This window comes from Passer montanus, unplaced genomic scaffold, assembly GCF_014805655.1.
Source record: "Passer montanus isolate IOZ18808 unplaced genomic scaffold, ASM1480565v1 scaffold6, whole genome shotgun sequence".
Lineage (NCBI taxonomy): Eukaryota > Metazoa > Chordata > Aves > Passeriformes > Passeridae > Passer > Passer montanus.
The window spans coordinates 6,410,872-6,431,912 of record NW_024371037.1 but is presented as its reverse complement, the minus strand read 5'-3'; the positions used below and the strand labels follow the sequence as shown (position 1 = coordinate 6,431,912).

The 21,041-nt window shown below is 37.9% G+C and overlaps 1 protein-coding gene across 3 annotated transcripts in view; it reads right to left on the bottom strand.

The window, feature by feature from the left end:
• WASL (WASP like actin nucleation promoting factor) overlaps positions 1 to 21,041 on the bottom strand; it is a 50,224-nt gene that overhangs the window by 18,791 nt on the left and 10,392 nt on the right. For all 3 annotated transcript variants that reach the window (XM_039726738.1, XM_039726740.1, XM_039726739.1), the window contains exons 2-4: positions 5,511 to 5,645; positions 4,150 to 4,236; positions 3,548 to 3,644 (exon numbers count right to left, since the gene is read on the bottom strand). In XM_039726738.1, the coding sequence (XP_039582672.1) occupies positions 3,548 to 3,644; positions 4,150 to 4,236; positions 5,511 to 5,645 (319 nt within the window). The remainder of the gene's footprint in view (positions 1 to 3,547; positions 3,645 to 4,149; positions 4,237 to 5,510; positions 5,646 to 21,041) is intronic.

The following is a 21,041-nucleotide window of genomic DNA, read 5'->3' as shown; positions in this document are numbered from 1 at the left end:
ATTAAAAAAAAAAAAAATCAACCCCCAACTCAACCTTTGGACCATAATCAGAGTTCTAGTCAGCAACTCAGAGACAGCAAAGGAGAGTGCAGGACTGGTTTCAAATCACCTGTCAGAGGATGGGAAGATGGCAAAAGTGGCAAAAGCAGGAAACACTCATAGAAGTGTTAGGTGTCCTTGAGTCAAATCATGGTAATCCTTTACAGTTTTCATGATAATAAATAGTTTAAGAGAAAAAATAGTGGGAAACAACCCAAAACATTATATACACTTCCTGTAATTTTTACTGGCTCAATTAATTTCTGGCCCAAAGAGACTAGCTCTGTTTTTCTGTGGTTACCACTGCTGACAAGAAAGTATGAACTTTTGTCCCTGAAGCGCACATGAACTGACTAGAGTGGCAGATTTTCCGGTTTTTGAAGATGAACATGCCTACTGATCTAAAACAGATGAGTATCAGCAGCTGCCTATATACAAAAAACACAGCTCCCTTCAATGAGCATTCCTGGAAATGAGAATCATCTCTGCCAAGTCTTGAATCCAAGCTGCAAGCTGAGCAGGTTAGAGATGTCCTTGTTGTCCAGGCAGCAAAAACAAAAGCTGTGACCAAAGATGAAAGAAAAAAACCCAAAGCAAATAAAAAAAATCCCTCACCATATGAAATATCTACCTTGAAACTTATGAAGTCCATTAGGAAGGTACTCAGGAGCTAAAAGCTTGTGAAGGAAAAAAGCACTTTCATGGAAGGTCAATAGAGATCCCACCCATGAGCTACAAGCAGTACATAAAAATGAGTCAAGAAGTCTCCTATTTCAGAAAGAACTACTTGCAGTTAAGAACAAGTGTCTGTTTCCCTTTTAGGGATGAGTGCTCAGCATGTGGAAAAGGCACTTGTGTATGTACACACATTACCATTTCTGAGGCGAGATAATAGAAATAAGAAGTAATGGTATCTATGTGCAATACCCAAAGTGAGAGTGTAATACAGCGACAAGCACTGAGAAGAGACACAGTGTGTTCACCCTGTTTACTGGGGGAACTATTTGGGGTTGGTTTAAGAAGTAAATGAAGAGATTATTTAAGTAAATCTACAGACAAATTAATGAATTATAGCATTTTTTTTCTAATCTAAGGTTAAGAATTTAATTGACTAAAAAAAACCAAAACGACCCAAACCAAAAACCCAAAACCCTCAAAATGAAAAGGCTAACCCAAAGCAGAGTTTAGTTAGATGAAACCCTGCACTATTATAAAGATTTAGATAACAGATCAAGAATTCCTTCTCTAACTTTGTCCCTCATTCTTGATATTCTTTGTCCTTCACTCTACTTGATATTTTGTACATTTGCAAGCTTTTGTACATTCTCTGTTTGGAGCCAAACTTTCACCTCTCTGGAACTCCAGATGCACTTACTCAGGGGTTGTCTGTATACTGGAGTGCATTTCATGCTGAGTGAGGAAGAGCAGAGCCCTGTTGTGTCTTCTCTTAGCTGTCAGACCGCATTTTGTGTACTAACCTCAGCACCAAGCCATAGCATTGTGAGCCAGAACTGCTATTACTGCTACCTTTCAACAACATAAGTTTTCCATAAGATTCCTGGAGAAGTCTAGCAAGCCCTGAATGGCACAACAGACAGCTAAATGATCACATTGAGTACTTAGTTGAGTTTAAAGCATCTCAAGTGGCACTGCTATGAAATTAAATGTAGTTTTAAAGGCATGAAAGTAAAAATCCCGTTAAAGCAGAAAAACAACAAAATTATCAGACTATTATCTCTGTGATTAAGAAATTACGATGTATTAATATTATAGATGATCTACAACTCTGGTATAATTTGTATATAAGTATATAAATCCATATGTAAATTAATATATGTTTCATATAAGCATTTATAAATAAATAAAAACATAAACACCAACAGAAAATCAGCTTTGATTTGAACAGTGCAAAGCCTGTTATTTTAGAAGCACAATTAAACAGTAACAAGGCCAAATACAGAACTCCATCTGGTGGCTTGACTAAGGAATCTCGTAACTGTTTTAAAATCTTGGTTTGCAACTCTTGGGAAGGAAAAACCTGAAGTGTTTTGTTTTGAAGGTTATTGTTTTGTTTTCATTTCATTTTCTTTTTTAAACTAAAGCTGTCTTGAAGTTGCAGGTGTCTGGGGAGGTGGAGTTGTTTGTTAAAACAATATACAAAGTAACATGAGCTTTAGCATACAAACAAAGGTATTAGTTCAGAGAGTAAACAAGAAAAACTTAATCTGGTTCTGAGAAAAAAATCACTACATGGAAGAAAACTGAACAGCCGTTTGACTGAACCACTATTTTCAAACAAAGTTTGCTATGGCCAATAATGCAAATATACTTCTTCCCACATCATGTCTGTGCATTGTAGCATTGTGTTTCACACGTAATAGATTAAAACTTCAACAGTAGATGCAAAATTACTTTTGCAATGTGAGCATGAGAAACTATAATTGCCACTTCTTAATGTTCCCCCTTCTTCTCATGAAACCTTACAAACTTATTCTGAGCTGAGGTAATCTTAAAGAAGCCATTTAAGCTCCTGGAACAAGTGCTCTGCTCCTGAGTCACCATGCCTTGGTGAAATCCAAGTGAATACATACAGACAACGCACATTTGCAAGAGCACTTGCAAGGGCAGCTCTCCAGGATGAAGGCCTCCTCCTTCTACAGAAGCCTACCCTGCACTGCTAGTGCAATTCCAGAATGGATTACAAAAACGCATCCTGTAGCTTGCACACAACCCCACCCTACCTCTTACAGCAAGCCTGAACACATCTATTGGTTCCAAGCCTGTATTTTGTATCACTTTGTCCTTCATGGACATATGGCTGTCAAGACAGGAAAGTTGTTTATGGGCTCCCTGGAAAATGACCAAGACAAGATCTGTAGGAAGCTTGAGCTGCCTTTAAAGCACTAAGCACATTCCCAAGGCATCTTGCAGCTGGCAAAAAGCATGCTGTGCTTCACTGGCTGTCCTGTGCTCCTAGGGATAGTATAGGCACATTATGTCTTCTGTTCTTGTCCTGAGCCAAGATCACTAGTTCTGAATAAAAGATATTTCTCTATTAACTGCTGGATCAATGCCAAAAATTCATGAACTACTGGACATACCGGATGGTAACATTTTTGTTACAATCCACTTGGGCTGAATTTAACAAATCAGTTATAAACAGCCCAGGGCTAAAAGAGGGTTTATTCAAATATGAAAACAACTTAAGAGAAAGATTTCTAGTTTTCCCAATGTCAGCTTAAAATTTTTGTTTCCCCCAATCTGTATTTTCAAATAACAACCTTGGAGTCTCAGCTTACACTTACAGAAAAGAACACCAAGGTGAGTTGTTTCAGGAAAGTACTAGCTTTTGCATACTAGAGAAAGCAGCACGGTTTAATAGCATAATTACTTCAAAATAAATATGGCAGTAGTGCCTCCAGTGGCTTTCAGACATAGCAGTAGCTTCCTGCCTCCCCCCCAAAATAACATAAACAAGCCTGAATTTAAGATTAATTTGAATATTTACCAGATTTTCTCTGCCGTCGTCCAAGTAAATCTGTTACTGTTTTGCGGAATAGTTTAGCTTCTTCTTCATTAGCAAAATTAAGACCAACTTGACATGTCTGAAAAACATTAATATTTCCCCCCCATGACTAAGAAAATGTTTTAAAGACTTTCTTAAATATTGTCTTACACCTTTCTAAAGGTATAACTAAAAAAATCACTGCAAATTAGGAACCAAGTCTTAGTGAAACATTTTATCTTAGGAACATCTGTCTACTAAACAAGTTTCTAAAGATCACGGCTAACAGATATGAGCAAAATCCTGTAGCTTCAAATCAGAGGAGAGGGGAAAGGAAAATTTGTGCTTTAAGAATACATGATATGTCATAAATATCATCTGCAAGTCAAAATGTAATTTCATTAAAGAAAGTTGAAAATAAAAAACCACATTTTATGCGTCCGCACTATATATTAAATTTTCTAGTTGAGATACCATGAAAATTCCTTTAATAAATAAGCTTTTACAAATAATTCATAGAATTAATAACCACAGTTATATTAAAAGAAGTACTCTTCAAAACCAAAGGCATTTTAAAATATGTATTCAAAGACATTAAGACTCACATCTCCAGCAAAGGTATGAAAATATCCTCTAGGACTATTATATACAAAGTTATTGTACAGCTCCTGCTCCCACAATAATTTTCCATCCTGAAAAGAAGAAAGCAAATAAAGGAAAAGACTATAAAACTTCAGATGAAATTGCAGAGTTTAACTTCTTTTACAATAGAACCTATTAAGAATTGGACACAGCATAGCGTTAAACATCTGCCTTGCTTATATTAAGCCAATAGACAAGCTCAATCAAAATCAAAGTACACCAGAGCTTGTGGAAGAGCTGTGAAACCCTATCCAATGGGTTCTGTTAAAATTTCTGGATATTTCCAAAACCTCCTTTCAAGTTCTATAACCCTGCCAAGAGTGATACTGAGAGCAGTAATAGTGACCAGTCACAAGAATACAGTGACAAAACAGCAACTGCAATAAAGGAGACTTCCAGTCTCCTACTCTTATCTCAGGCTTGACTTGAAAACAGTTGACTAAAGAGAACAAAAATCTCATATTTTTAAAAAGTCTCATGTATTTAAATGATATTACAGTTCAGCACCCAAGGAAGACGTTTCTGACAGAGTCTTAACAATCAAGTGACCAAATCACAAAGTCAAATGCAAGTGCTAACTGGCAATCCTGAACAAATCTGAGAAACTTCAAGCACTGAATGCTGACAGATAAGGAGCTGTTTCCTGGCTGCAGAGATAATGGGAAGCTTTCCAAAGTCTCAGCACAGTCAGTAGGACTTAGGTTTCGCAGCATCATTTTTGTTATGAAAACACATCTTGGACACTTTGTCTCTCAGTTCCCACTCTCTTGATTGGCATATTGTAATAGGACAAAGATCTTCAGTATGACTCTATTTTTTGTGGAGGGGGAATGAAAGAAAAAGCCACCCACACCACCCCCCCCCAAGAAAGTCAAAACACACAACTTGTTTATCCTGCAGTTTTCACACGCACTACACTGACCAAAAAGATTGTTCCACTCATACGTAAGACAGGATCTATTTCTTTAACCCATCCAAAGTAGTGACACCTGCTAGAATTTTGACAGCTACCCATATCAGTGACACTAGACTAATTTCCACTAATGTGAATCATCAGATCTGTAGAGGACAGCTTCTAAGAACTGCAAGAATAATCGATATTTATTTCATCCATTAAAGATGACATATATGAAATTGTTTAAATTTAGAGTACCTGAAAAAGTTGTAATTATTACCTATTAATAACAACTGCAATTGCACAGCTTAAAGCACAACCACTTGAGAATTTCTATGAATACATAGCTGCAACCTATACTCATTGAATTCAAAGTGGAGAATGAACACAACCAAACTCAAAGGCTCTGAAAAAAAAAAAGATGCTTACCTTAATGTCAAATATTCTGATAAAATATGACCTCTGTGGATTGTCCTTTACAAGGCAAGCTACACCACAGCACTTCTTTGACCACATGGCATTGCGATCTGCTGCGTATATCTGAACAACTGCTGAAGACATCGTCTAAAAAGAAAAGGTAGCCATTACTTTTATGGAAAAAAAATCATAAATTCTATAATTGATCCTTTCCCAAAGCATCTCTTAGTTTTGTTCCTTCTTGTAGGCAGCAACTTTGCTGATTTCCCAGGAAGTTAACACCATAAGGTTCAAATGACTCCAAATCACTCCTGTGCTTTAGATTTTCACTTCTATGCAAGATTGAGACATCTTAAGAACCCAAATGAACTTATCATACTTTTTCATGAAAAACAGCAAAGAAATTTTTTCAAGTAAGAAGCAGATCAATAACTATGGTGGTCACACAGAGTAGCCCTACTGCTCAATGAAATGTCTGTTTAGTACTTCAAACTGACTACAAACACAATACTCAAGATGAAACTGTAAATTGCACAGTTCCTGGACACACTCCTGGGTACTGGAATGCAACTGGAAGACATTGCTTAATTGTTTAAGTGGTCTCTGGCACAATTTTAACCTATGCCAACTAGCAAACTCCAAAAATTCCTGGGCACAGTTTGAGAATTCACATGAGCTAGGCTCATTCCCAGCTGGCAACCAGAAATTGTCCTGTTTTCAAATGGAGAGATTTTAATAAGGGATGAAGATTATTCCAAACCAGATTGCTTCAGTCACTAGAATATTCTTGAGCATATTTTCTAGTATATATGTGTCTTATCTTAAGAGTCCCATAAGGGAAGGAAAATGGAAGCCCTCAAAGAATATTTAACATCCGAGTCGTAAGGACACAAAGCTTAAATGATCTGTCATAGGCCAAACCAGAGGTTATCTAGCCTAGGATCTATGCTCCAGCAGCACCAGATGCCAAAAGAAGGTAAGAATACAAGAAGCAAGAAGAATACATAGAATACTATGGAAGCATATCCCCAGGAACTGTTAGGTTGGAGCTCAAAGCTCCCCAGGTCAGCAGCACATACTGCATTGTTCCTTTGTGAATTTGTTCTCTCAGACCCCATGTGAAATTCTGAGCAAGACAACACTGCGGAGGATTGTGTTTCACAGTTTTCTTATGAACTGTGTGAATAATTAGCTCCTTTTATCTAGACTTTTGCCACCTGCTAGTTTCAGTTGATTGTCCCTCCTCACTCTCACACTAAGAGATGGTGTTGATGGCTTCACAGTTGCTCCTTTATGCTGCACATCCTTTTATAGATATTTGCCACATTTCTTTGGCCTCTATGTTCTCTTTAGGAAGTTTAGGAAGCAGCACTAGTTTTATGTCACTCTTGTACCAAGAAAAAAAAAAATCATACTAAACGTTATCCTTGTCACTTTTACATGGATATTAACTAGTCCTACTCAGCCCTTCTTAGCAGAGGGATGAGACTTATGCTGTATGAATCCAGTTTGTTAGCCCTTTGAACATAGGGTCACAATAACAGTTTTCTGCTTTGTTCTCTACTTATTTCACTATCAGTCAAAAAGCTCCATTTCCTTTATCACTAATACCATCTGAAATATTAAGCAGATGTTTTAGATCTGTTACAGTTTCAAGACCTTTCTGGATGACTTATACCTTATCTGAATAATGGGCTCTGTATTAGGCTTTCCCCACCTGCTCCACAAGGATTACTTTGCCTTCATTGACACTGATTACTTGCCAAAACAGTAGATATCTAGAATGCAGGCATGCCTTCTTGCATTATAAAATTATCTACTAAATGTTGGTGTCACCATGGTCATACTTTTCAAATGGCTTAAAACCCCAAAAGAATAACCTAAGTTTCACTGGATTTTTTTTAATTAAAAAAGCCTTCAATTTTGTTAAAAGAGAGTCAACATAATATAGTCAGACTGATGGCTACACCTTAGGGAAGCTATATAACCCTTGCCCAAGCACTGTGATGCTAACTTTCACAAGCCAAGATGTATTTCTGATTCTTTTTGCAGTCACCTCATCAGAAGTTATCAGACTGACTACTAATCTTACTGGTAACCTACAGAAGTTAAAGCATGATTGTCTGATGAAAAGAGTGCTTTGGAGCTGCTTCCTCAAATGCTCTACAATGAAGTGTGGAATAAAACTTCTCTCCCTATAATCTGCAGAGTAATACACATAATTTAACCATAACTGCACTTGTCAGATAAGTAGAAAGGGACCTAAGAATTACCCATACCACCACAACAAAACAGTTACATCTGCAACTTCATGTCATCTAAGAGATGCCATTTTCCCCTCTATGCGGTAAACAGGCAATGACCTAATTTTGGACACAGCCAGGCAGATTCTGTTCAAAATCTTTGCTTCTCTAACAGCCACTCCTACTCATTTCTCCAATATTGTCTACATGCTAAATTGATAACCTTGTGACAGACACAAGACAACACACTGGAGAAAAATGGGCCATTCTACAGTTCACATTTAAGCAGAGCAACTATCTCTCCACCCCTGCAAGAAACCTGCTCAATACTCCAAGACAAGTCCAGTTTCACTAACCCAACACGACTTCTCACAGAAATGGGTGGCCTTGGTAGGAATTACACAACTTAAATTCAAGGCACAGGAGACAGTGACTTCTGTCAAGACATGGCTCCTCATACATTGCTTATTATCATAGCTAACAGCAAAAGCACCAACTGGAGTATCTGGGTAAACCAGAAACTGTCGTAACTTGACAACTGCTTATGAAACCTTGAACCAACGCCTACCTCATGAGTACAAAGAAGAATATTACACAGAGTGTGTCTGCATTGTGCATAATCATATTTAGTATATACTTGGTTACCCTGTGAGTAGAGCTTGATTTAGAAGATAGAAAACAATTTCACTGAATCTAAAGTAGGGTTTGTTTTGAGGTCTACCAAGTTTAGAGTTCAATTGCATTTTAACTTATGCATTAGCATAGTACAAATTCCTAGTGTTGACAAGCTGCAATGAGGCTTTTGCATATTAGAATATAAAGTTACAAATTTTGCTCTCATACCACTCAGGTTTTTTTTTATTAAAAGGGCAATAAAGGAAAAAAATACAAAGTATATTTTGGGGGGCAGGGGGAGGAGGACAATCAAATCCAACTCCTTTTACTTCATCTTCTGTTCATTTTCATGATGTAGAGCAGTGGTGCCAAGCTTTCTGCTATTCAGCTTCTGGAACAAAAATGGTAAAAGTAACGATCCATACCATTTTGAAATTTGCACAGACTTATGGCAAAATTTAAAACTTGAGAAAATAAAACTTCATCTACTGCTATTCAATATGAATCCTAGCCATTAAATTTAAAAAGTTCAAATTTAATTGCATAATTGCAGCATCTGAGAACATTTACACAAATATCATATTTGAATATTTCTACTGCATTTACGGAGTATTTACTGTCTATTCTGAAGCCTATTCATGTAGTTAATTGTTTCAATTTCTCACAGCATTCTTGAAGAGAATCTTGCTCTTAAAAGTATGGGTTCTTTTATATGTAATGATTATATTTCTTTCTGACACGTAGCAGGTTACTTTGTTACTACTTCATTTTCAGAAAGGATTTTGAAGTTGTCACTACTGCTTTTTTTAAGAGCTTTGGTGAGGACAGTGTCCTTTCTATATAGCTGTATATCTAGAAAAGGTGCATAGGGGAAATAAGATAGTCCACCAAAAAACTGATGGGCCGTGGAAGTGAAAACCAACTCTGCTCAGCTCCCTCTATTTTTTCCACAGTCAACCTCCAGCGGGAGGACATACCATTGATTCCAGGAACCTGTCACACCCCTCAAGCTGATGAGCTATGAGGCAGCAAGCCTGTGTGGTGAGCTGTACACTGGCTGTCTCACTGGAAGAGCTGGTCCTACCCTTGCACCCATACTGCAGGATATGTGGCATCAACAAAAGGCTCACAAAAACACCTTCTGCCTGCAAGACACAGCCACAACCAGTCATCATCACACGTCTGCAGAACGCGATCACAACAGCCACGGACAGTTTCCGACCGGGCAGCAGAAAGATGCGTACTTTGATCGGCTTCTCGTGTGAACATTTGCTGCAGCAGCCTGTCAAGTTTGACTTGCTGTAACTCAAGTGTTTCTCAAAAAACAGCAAAGCAAGCCAACCCAGACAGTGGCACACCTCACTGCAAAAAAGAATCATGACAATGCATGGCTTATGGCTGACAGACATTAAAATATAGTGGGCCAAAAGTCACAACAAAGAGTGGCAGCAAGATTAAAGCGGCAAGACATTCAGCCACCTCAGTATACAGTAGAACAGAAAGCAAGACCCATTTGAATGTTTTTTCCCAGTGTTTACATACAGCTGACAACAGGTTGTGGTGCAAAGATCAAAGGCTCATAAAATGATTTTGGTTGGATGTGACCTCTTTAAGTCTTCCAGGCCAAGCTTCTGCTCACAAAAAATACCTTTTTTTGTGAGCAGAAGCCTAGCGTTAAAAGCCTAGTGCTTATTTGCTCAGAGTTCTGTCTAGTTAAGTTTAAGGGCTACAAAATCACCTCTGTACTTAACTCCCATTTTGGTGCTGGTACAAATGCATCTAGGTTTCGTGTATTTCTCTAGTGGTTCAGTATTGTTATGTGTTACATGTTGACAGTACTGCTGAAAACATACTAGCACTAACATTCAACCTTTTCCTAATTTTAAGAGTGATAGATTTTTTCCCATAAAGGGGCAGAACCATGCATACACACAGAACTTAATTACATTACAGGCTGGCTTTTCTCAAGTTATCCTTCCCACACCCTGAAAGCCTCTTACAAACAAAACCAGGAAAAAATATTTAATAAAAATAGAGTAATTTGTCCTGTAATGCAAGAATGCAAGTAGTAGCAGTTGCTTTCAAGCAGAGTAACCTCTTGAAAAAACACATGCCTATACAATGGCTGTAGCTTCTTCACCAAGTCAGTCTGAGGACTTTCAGCTCAATTAGCTACTTTTACATTTCTGTGGGAAAAAAGCAAGCTACCGTGAATAGTTGTGTGCAATCCAAACCCTCTAAGAATATAAATCAGTATCTCTCTTTTCTTTTCCATAAAGCATGCATCTGGAAACATCCTAATCAATACCACTTCTCAGCTAGTATTACTAGCTGAGAAGAATACTAGGTGAGAAGATACCTAGGGCAGGTATTTTCAAGACATGCTATGATGGAAATCTTCATTATAGCTAAGCCAACATGTTGCAGCCTGACAGATGATGCTGGGTGCTCCTGGGTAACACATTTCTTCTTTGATACAAGACCAGCAAGACAGCCTGCAGTTTGCTTCTAGGGTGACTGCTCAAGAATGAAGAGCTGTTGCTTTCTCTGACACTACAACAGCTGTAATAGCTTTCCTCAGAGAGCAGGGTTCAGGAACACAGGCATGCTATCAAGTACCATTTCACTGTAGAAATGCTTAGTAAGGCCTAACTTTAATCTTGACCACAAGAACAGCAGGAAGCTTCAGTACCAAAGCAATCTCTAATAGCCTAGCATTAGCTGAGTCAGGAAAGAACATACAGAAACAATATCATTAAGACTTGTGAATGAGACAAACAAGAAGCAGAAGTGAGGCAGGCTCTAAAGAAAATTGACCTTCATTCACAGAAAAATCTGCAAGTAGATAGAATTCAGTGGTTGACATTTTTTCTCCAGATGACAAATATTCTGAAGGAAAAAAACAACCAAAATATAGCACTGACTAATCAAGCAGAGACAGTATTTAAAATCTTAGGTGTTCTTCTAAAAAAAGCTTAGGTTTTAGCAATTACACTTTTAAATGTTGGCACTTAAATTACTTCATGTAATTCAATGCAAATGCAATTGTAATTAGATGGTGATAATGTTGTTTTGCAATTGCCTTATCTTCAGTGTAATAAATACATAGAACTTCCAAAAATGTTTTTGTAGTGCTCAATACAGCTATGCATTTTATCTCATCATTCAATACAGAAACATAAAACCTGCTGTAGGGACAAGGCACCAGAACTTCCACCCCTTTCTCAAGGGAATTTTTTGGTGCCCTACACAAGCAAGCTCTATTTGCTCTTTCTGGCAGTTTAATTTTCCTTCTGCACAGTGGACCTGTTTCAAGAAAAAAAAATGTAGCTTTTTTCTTGGCATTGAGGAGTCTCCTGTCATGTGGGAACAGTATGTTCCTTTCCTGCTAGGAAGAGCTGATAACCCACTTCCAGGGGGAACATTCTCTCCACCATGCACTCCTACAGAAGGCATGCACTGCAACCTCTACGAATAGTAATTTTAAACAGATAAACTAAGCCTGCCACTATTGAAATGACCCCTAAGTAATTAAGCCACATAAAAAACATGCAAGTTTGCTTCCCTAACAACTACAACATTTCAAGTAGCAGAGGCATTTGCTAGAGTAGACAAAAAGACTTCCTAGCACTTTCACAGAAAACTAGAAGAGTTTAATTAGGTTCAGAATCCTGCAATATTTATAGGCCCTGAAGAGTAGGTAAGCTAACTTCCTTAAGCATGGGTGTCTAGTATGATGATACAGGTGCAATTCAGGCCTAACAGTGAGAAATATGAACACAAATTAACATCACGACCAAATTTTAAAAGTATCGGGAAGTATTCACAAGTGTCAACTTTTAATTACTTTTCAGTTACAGATGGGAAAGGACTGAGATGGGAAGAAATTGCAGAGAGAAAGGACTGGTGGTGCTGAAGGCAGACTACTCTTGCTTACTGGTGACACCTTTATCTGAAGGACTGCAAGGATCAGGGCCCCAGATGACAGAATAAGCACAACAGACCCATCTAACTGTCTTTTTAGGCCTTTCCCCTCTAAAAACAGTGTATCAGGCTATGATGGTACTGCATCTTGTATAGGAAGTGTGATGATACTGTCTTGATAGCATGGACACACACGCGCGTGCTTAAAATACTCTTCAAGGACTCCACAATATTTTTACTACAAAATTAGATTTTTGTCAGTCAGATTTTGCAACTCGCAGACTGGTTTATAATTTGTTTTCACACCAGGTTGCCTCCAGAATCTTCACAACTAAGTGTAAATGTGACAGCATTCAGCCAGTGGGGATTTGACTACTACTTTATTTTTATTTTGGACAAACTGTGATTACTTCAATTTTTAAAGCTATTACAGTATCTGAAGATATATTTAGCAAATTCTTAAGAATCTCTTCTTTAAAGACAATTGTGTATTGCAGAAAAGCTAGCTTCAGATGTTACCGACATGATTTTAAACTAGTTTCCCATAGAAAGAATACATACAGAACTTCAGAAGTTTGTTGGCAACTTTTATTAAGTTAAGCAGCTAGAAACAATCTCATAATTTTTATACCCTTTACAGGACATTGTTTTCCAAAGACCAAATGATTGCTCCAAAGACAGGAACACTAAAACAAGACTTAGCATTATTTGACAGAACTGACAAAAGAAAGCCTTTTGTAAATATCCAGCCACATGAGTAAAACTTTATTTTGTGCAAATCGAGAAATTACTCAGCTGAAAACACTGAGGCCTCACCAGTTCTACAGCTTGTGAAATCATTTGCTACAATTACCAAGTGTTTAATTTTCAGCTTAAAGCTCGCTTTTCATTTAATTAATTTCCCATGATTAGCCACTGATTAAAAAATGCCACATATACAGACACCAAGAAGATAGTAATTTTTTTGCAACTATACAAAAAGTTAGACTATTCGAAATAAAGCTACCGTGTAAGAGATGCTGCTTTTTCTTATTTGAAGGCAGAAGGAAGAAAGAAATTTTTTCAGAAATAACAAAACCACTTCAGGTATTTCCTATCACTTCTGAAACATGAGAAGACAACTCCACATAATGCATAATGTTATGTGGAAACATTTAAGGAATTAAGAGACCAAAAATTTAACACGTAATAACAGATTCCCTGTCTTGCCTGTGCCCTGACAACCAGACAAATCAGCTGCAATATCCTCACTAAAGATATTTTATTGATGTGAAGAAGGTACCAGTGATCATTAAGTGATGTTAGAACAAAACAGGGATGAAACAAGGGACTGCTGTTTGACAAATGTAAGCCACAGAAGTGCTTGTCTGAATTTAACTCTGCTGTTGTCCAGTAAAGAGATCCTTCAATCCAAATCCTCAGTCAGCCAGTTACAGACAGCTCACATTTTAATCAGTGTCTTCAGATAAAAATTCATTTGCCTTTCCACAACCTCCCACAACCCCCCAGTTCAGTTAGAGCTGGCCAACTCCTTTTCAAAACATTGCTCAATGGTGGATCACAGAAAACCAACAATTAAGGTGTGGGCAAACAGCACAGCATATAAAACCTAATCAAACAGCACATGAATAAGAGAGACATTCTTTTACCAGATACAGCATGAAGATATTTTTAAATCCTACACCCTCCACCATTCAGGACAGCACATGGAAGATTTCAGCCTTCCTGAGATATGACATAACCATAACCACAAGCATGCTGCAGATTATAATACTCCCAGCTATCTGAGTCTAGCAGATCATTTACCAGCTGACATACACAAGCTGTGGTTTCCACTGATGAGCAAACTGAGCAGCGTCACTTCCTGTTTACCTGCACAGCATCACTCACTGAGCTGCACCTCTCTGCTTAATGCTGCTGAAACCCTGGCTGGCCACAAAACAGCACACAGCAAAACAGTTACCTGTGCTCTGGAGTTGAAGCTGTTCATATAGTTACTTTCAGAAATAGATAATGTGCTGCATACAGGCTTTCCACAAATTTGTCACTGTCTACTGCCATGGAACAGAAATTCTCACTAAAGATGACATTTTGTCTTGCAGTTCCACTCCCTCTCCAGCCTCTTAAGAAACACTCAGATTCAAAGAATGTAAGACTGTTCTTGCCAAAGCTCAGAGAATTTTCAGATGAAATGCTGAAGTCTACCTTTCAATTTTGATCCATTTTAAATTTATCAAGACTCCCAAGACTAGGATGAACCATGTAAGAGATTGTACAGACACATAGATTAACCAGTTCTCAAAACTATGTTTCATGGTCATACACAGAAATTGCAGATTCAAGTCAAGAATCACAAGTTTCATGCAACACACAGGATAAAATTTGAGCTCTCCTCTGTTTTGTCCTATTTCACTGCCCATGCAGCTATAAGAAAACCCAGCCTCTTACCCTCAACATCCCCTTCTCTTCCACAGCAACTCACTGCCTTCATGCACTAAGGTCCTCTTCTTTCAGCCTTCAACCATTCCATTCTCTGCACAGAAACTCTTTTGTAGATGCTACATAATAGTTGCATATTAAATGCAGATTCTTGTAAGGAAATCCTCATAACCACTTTGAAGATATGAGAGTGCTTTGAGAAAAAACATCAGAATTCAGGCCCATTTTTTTAAAGTTAGATCCATGCAGTTCCTTATAATCCACTCAGCGATATAGGTATCATGAAGTTTGGAAGTAAAAATCTGCAGAACAACAGTAAATTGAGTAAGGAAAGGATGCAAAGCATAAACCTCAGGAATTCATGAATTATCTCAGCTCTGGAATGCTCATTAATGAGCCGTTGAAAATACTATTCAGCATCCACTTGGTACTCCCAGGCCCAGATTTGAAAAACAGATTAAAAAAAACGACTATTTGCTTTGCAGACATGATATTTAGGTGAACTTCACTTATGATCTTTACACCTGAAGACAGAAAAGAACATGGAATTTTGACTTTAGATACTTAGGGAAGATTGAAATAAAGCAGCTTCAATAGTTTTAAAAGAACTCTTTTATAAAAGAGTGCATTAATTACATGCCAACATAAAACAAAGAACTCCCTTCAAAATATTAAGAAATATGAGAAAAGGCTATTAAAAGTAAAACCTCTTTTATAATAATAGCCAGCAACTGGTCTCGCAATTGTGTATACAACTTGTGCCCTGTCCTGTAAAGCAGACTCAATCCACTTACATAAAGGTACTTAGAGATGCAACCCCCCCACACACTTTCCCTGTGCCACAATTCAACATGTATTAATTCAACATGTATTAATTCCTCCTTGAGCAGTTCACATTTAAACAGAATAGTTACAGCAATTCAAGTCAAATACAAGAAAACATTACTGCATGTAAGACTTTTTAAAAAAATATATACCAGCAAATGAATTTGCTATGAATAGTTAGTCCTGGTGACAAGTCTTAAAAAGTTGATATACTATGAAAAGAAAGGCATGAAGATGGGTTAGTTCTATAATCCCTTGCTATATTCCAAGTTTACTGCAGGATAAAACATTAGAGCCCAGCTGAATACCCAGGAGACTCCTGGTTTTCATTTCATTCTGGTAATAAGAAGTTGAATGCTAGTGTTTGTTTGTGCCCCGTGCCTCAGTTTCCTCATCGGTACCATGTAAGGGAGACACTGACCTCTATCACTGTAAAGTGCTTTGAGAACTACTGATGAAGAAATATTATGCTGTCACAGACAGAAATTATTTTTGGAGGGTGTAGGATATGTGTCAACATGATTGTCTCTGCTAATAGCGAAGGTTAAGACAGGTTAATTTCCACAGCTGTTTCAGGTAAGGAAATGGAGATATTCTTTCACCGGGGCAGGGGATGCCCCTTTAGTCTAGTGATATTACAGCTAACAGCTTCAATTATCACGGCCCAAAGGGGCTCCTTCTTTGCAGGTACCAGCACTACGTTTACCAACGTGCTGTGGAGGCCAAAAGCCACTTAAATTCACTTGTCTGTAAAGAAACTTTCGTTTGGAAGCAGTGTCACAGAATGGTGGTCTTAGACGGCCGAATGTACACAGATCTCAGGCTTATGATTTAAATCACCTATTTCTATTCTAGACCAACCATGGCTGCAAATTCTTTGCAACAAAATTACTAATGCTTCTGTAAGTCACCATCACACTTATTTTTTACACAGTATACTTAACTTGTGATTCTTATGATGGAAGATTAAAGAGTACAATGCATATGACTCAAAACTTCCCAGGTACCTAGAACATCTCAGTGCTCTATTCCATGAAAAACCCTGAGCAATAATAATCCGTGAAGTCTCAGTATGGAGGCATTGAAAAAAATGTAAGACAATGCACCCAAAAAAAAGCAGTTTTGAAAACTAGGTACTCTAGACTAGTTCTAACACAGCCCTTCAATAAGGGCAATCTCATCATCCCCATATATATAGGTTCATTTACAAAGGATTCAGGCTACACTGAAAAATGCTAGGGAGAGCTTACTTTAGCTTTTGGCATTGGTACTTGGTCCCCTAAACTCCCCAAGGAGCTGAAAACACCACTGTAGCACAGCCTCTGCAGCTCAAGATTTGTGTTTAAATTCTCAGGTCAGCTATTATAAACCTTCAATTTCTACTACAAAAGAAAAGCCCCCACCAAAAAATAATTTGTGTTTTTGTTACACTCTCCCCCTTGACTGTCTAAATGAGTAGTACAAAGGTAATCCAGTGTATTTTATCGAAGGGGAAAAACACCCAGCCTTGGGGAAGGAATTGCTGAGTTTGCAATATCCAATTTACAGCGTGAAAAAAAGAAATACAACTGAGCTCTGCCAAGCTAGGACTTAATAAAAAGTTCAGATTAAGAATTATTTTGAAATTCAGATATTAAAAATGGAGTTGACGATTTCCTTTCCGAACTTACTACCCACTATCTGAAAATAAATGCAGATGGATGCTGAATAGGAAAACTCCTTCCCCGAAGCCAAAATTCTTCTGTAACTCCTTATGTTGCCAGAATATTTCTCATAATGAAGATGCCTGCTTTACTGAACATACCTAGAAGAGTGAAAACTGTAAAGATTCTACTATTTAAAGTTAATGAAAAAGTGTGTATTTATAAAAGTAAAATGTTGTAGAAAGGGGCCAGCAGGATGTTATTTTTCCACTGCACTTAACACTTCAGTGTCCATATCCAGTCATCAGTTTCCAGTTTAAGAAAAAAATTAAAACATCATGCAATACTTATTTTCTCTTTCAGTGCAGAGCTGGTAGTACAAGTTCACATAGCAAAAGGGAGGAAAAGACACAGTGATACTGCTCTCAATCTTAATTCTTAAATATTAATGTCTGGATGATCAGAACAAAATCATCCTCATCTTCATTTGAAGACTGTTAGCTCCCCGTAACTGCTGTGCTCCTGTTTGTAACTTGTGAACATTGTTCAACAGCAGTAACACATATGCTACATGAAAAGTTATGTGTACCCACCTGAATTTACAAGTAATATAAAAATTATTTCACACTATTTACAACAGTACTAGTAGTACTAGACACATGTGAGAAACAAAGCTTACAATACAGTAAATCAATATTTATTAGACCAATATAAGATTTGAGAATCCACAAAGTCACACCAATATAATTAACATGGACAGAGTAAAGATATTTTAAAAACTCCTAGGACAGAAAACATTTGTTTCAAAGAACAGCTAAAAGAAACATCTGGTCTGAAACTGACCTTTGAGCTTTTTAGTGAGTATTGTCTGAATTAATAAAATACAGCAAGTTGAGCCAAAATATTAACTTAAAAAGATCTTAAGATAGCTTTGCTTGTGATCACAGTAACACTGACAACTACCAATCTGTATTGCACTGCAATCCAATTAATCAGTATTATTATCCTAATCAAGCATCAGATTTGAAGCATTGCATGCCTGTTTCTGAACTACTTTTCTGCAAGTCTCCAAGACTGTTGTGGAGCTGAAAGAGGCTAATGTGCTCAACGTTACTGGTTCCTGCTGCTTGGGAGAACTGGCCACTTTCTTGTCAAGTCAAGTGTTTGTCACTATTCCGAAACCCTCCACTCATGCAATAAACTACAGTGCTTTTATGACAGTATAAAACCAGCAGGTAAATTGCTGCACTATACTAACATAAAAATCTACATAATAAATGTTATGCTAGTTATAATCATTGAACAGATAAAAGTTATTTGTGACATAATGATTATTTTTTTCAGATGTGTAACAATTTTGGAAAGAAGATATTCCTCTGTAAGGGCAATGATGCACCTTAAATCCCAATGACTGAAAGAAGGCACCCCTTGTCAAAGCAGACTTTGGATTTCCAGTTTCTGTGCGGATATTCCCTTCCTTTGTGATCAACTAACTACTTCAGTTGCTCTGAGCACCTGAACAGCCTCAAACTGTTAATACAGAAACAGAAAACTCTTGATGTTGAGTGTATGAAAGATAATACTACTCCCATGAGTATACAGTTTAGACAAAAAACAAGCTGGTTACCTCACTAAGACAGAATTCAAGGAAAATTACACCCTCCTCAGGAGACTTTACATGAGTATAGAAATAGGATACCTCTCCCAGTCTCCTGAAAGAAATTATTACAGGTGTGAGACCTACATAATAGCAATACATTGCTAGAAGTTCAGTGTGGTTGATTGTATGGTTGATATGTATCAGATTTAAGTCTGTATAACTGGGTCCTCAAAAGACCTAGGAGATAAATTGCCAGAAGCTTTAAGACTGTGGTACAAACACTTCCTATAGGAATATGGTAATGGAGAGTGCCAGTAACAAGCAGGATCTTGAGAAAGCCTTGCAGGGGGATGAGGGGTTTGGGGTAAACAAAAAAAATCTTGATTTCCTGATAGTCTAGTATCCATTCCTGGGCACACAGAGCAGATTTACAGAACACATTGAAAGCTAGTCAGCTTCAGCAATGGAAGTATCCCATTGAACATCTGTTACTCAAAAGTGCATCCTTCAGAATGCCATTGCCACCCACTAGGTGCAATATTATACACAGCTTGAGAGTTTTTTTACTAGATTATGTGGAACTAACATCTCTAAATCTGCCAATCCCTACATAGAAGCTTCGGTTCTGCAACACATGCAACAGTCCTCTGCAGAATTCCAGACTCCAAGAAGTAACATGTCAGTCAGCCCATTCCAGGACTAGGTTACTCACAAAGCAGGCACCATGCTGTGCTTAAAGTGCCCAGAGCACCCGAATTGAAAAAAAGCCTTGATGATGCATGGCAGACATCCGTATTCAAGGCTGATTCGCTTATCTGGACTAAGCAAACTATGTAACACATGCTGCTAGTTCAGACTTGCATCATAGTGATATTTTTTTGTATGTGGTGTCCTTGGAGAAGTCAAATGTCCTTATTTCCAGTCAAATGGATATTGGTACTGCATCATCTCATTGCTAAAATAATTACTGCAGCCAGAATTGACATGCAAGTCACCATCCTGAAATAAAGCCTAAAAACACTCATCTGCTCTGAACCAAATGCTACCTGTTATAGGACAAAACTGCTTGCACAGCACCAAGCCCCACCAGGGGACCAGTTCCTGCCAGTGCTGATTATAAAAGTGACATTGGGAAAAAATATGGCCTGAAGGGAGAGAGGGACTAACCAGACACTCAAGAGGAAAAAATGATAAAATAAAACCTTGAGAGGAGAGTTTACAGAACTGAGGCATGCAAACACTATCTAGCAGATCTTGTGGACATGGAAGACAGAACAAACTGAAAAGTTTCCTGAGCTCATACCTTTATAACCCAGACAGAACCAACGACTAAGGTGAGATACCAGCACAGACAGAGTATGTGATGATTAAACTATCACTAATTACACTATTTGACACCCTAGAATGGTCTCTGGAAGGCAATCAGGAAACAAATTACTGCATCTGAGCTGATGGGAAACTGCTACAACACTCCAAAATGCAGTTAAGATTCTAAGAGAATGAAGCACAACTTTGGAGGCTCTGAAGATGCACAGAACTTTTCTAAAATTACTTACAAACTACTCATCAGAAAAGAAACCTTCAGAAGGGATACATTTTCTTAGACCATTGCTCTACAAACAGGAAGTGAAACAAAAGAAATGCAGCATCCTTTAAGGTCATCCTTGCTGTACCTCATGCACTCTGTAGAAGCACAGCTACAAGTCAGCTGCATCTCCTTACCAGTAGGCAAAATCTTTTTTTCCCTGCTGGAATCAGAGATCAGAAACCTTATGAGCCTGTGTTCACAGTATCAGTATCAAATAGACTTGATAATTTGTCCACTGCAGCAGGTGATTATGTGCACAGGCACACTTTCATCTGCTGTAAACTTCTAAGCACCTACATTTTCTCTAGTTTCCAAAAGCAATTTCTAGGAGCAGAAAGAAAATATTGAATTTTGCTGCTGGCAGGAAAAACAGGTTTGACTTGAACTTAATGTCAAAGCAGACAGTTATGTGCACAGCAGCAGAGCTGACACTTACTCTGTGACCTACATGCTACTGACAATGCTAGAACACAGTTCACATCTCCCCATGCCCAGAACTGCTTTTGTCTCCTTGCAGATTTCCCTGGTTGTACAGATATGAGTTACTGGACCACTTTCTGGATATGATGGGAAATGGTGAAGAATGAATAGAGGAACAAACTCTCTTCCCAACACAACACAAACCGGGTAAGGATGGCCCTACCCCATATGATGTACCAGGAACTG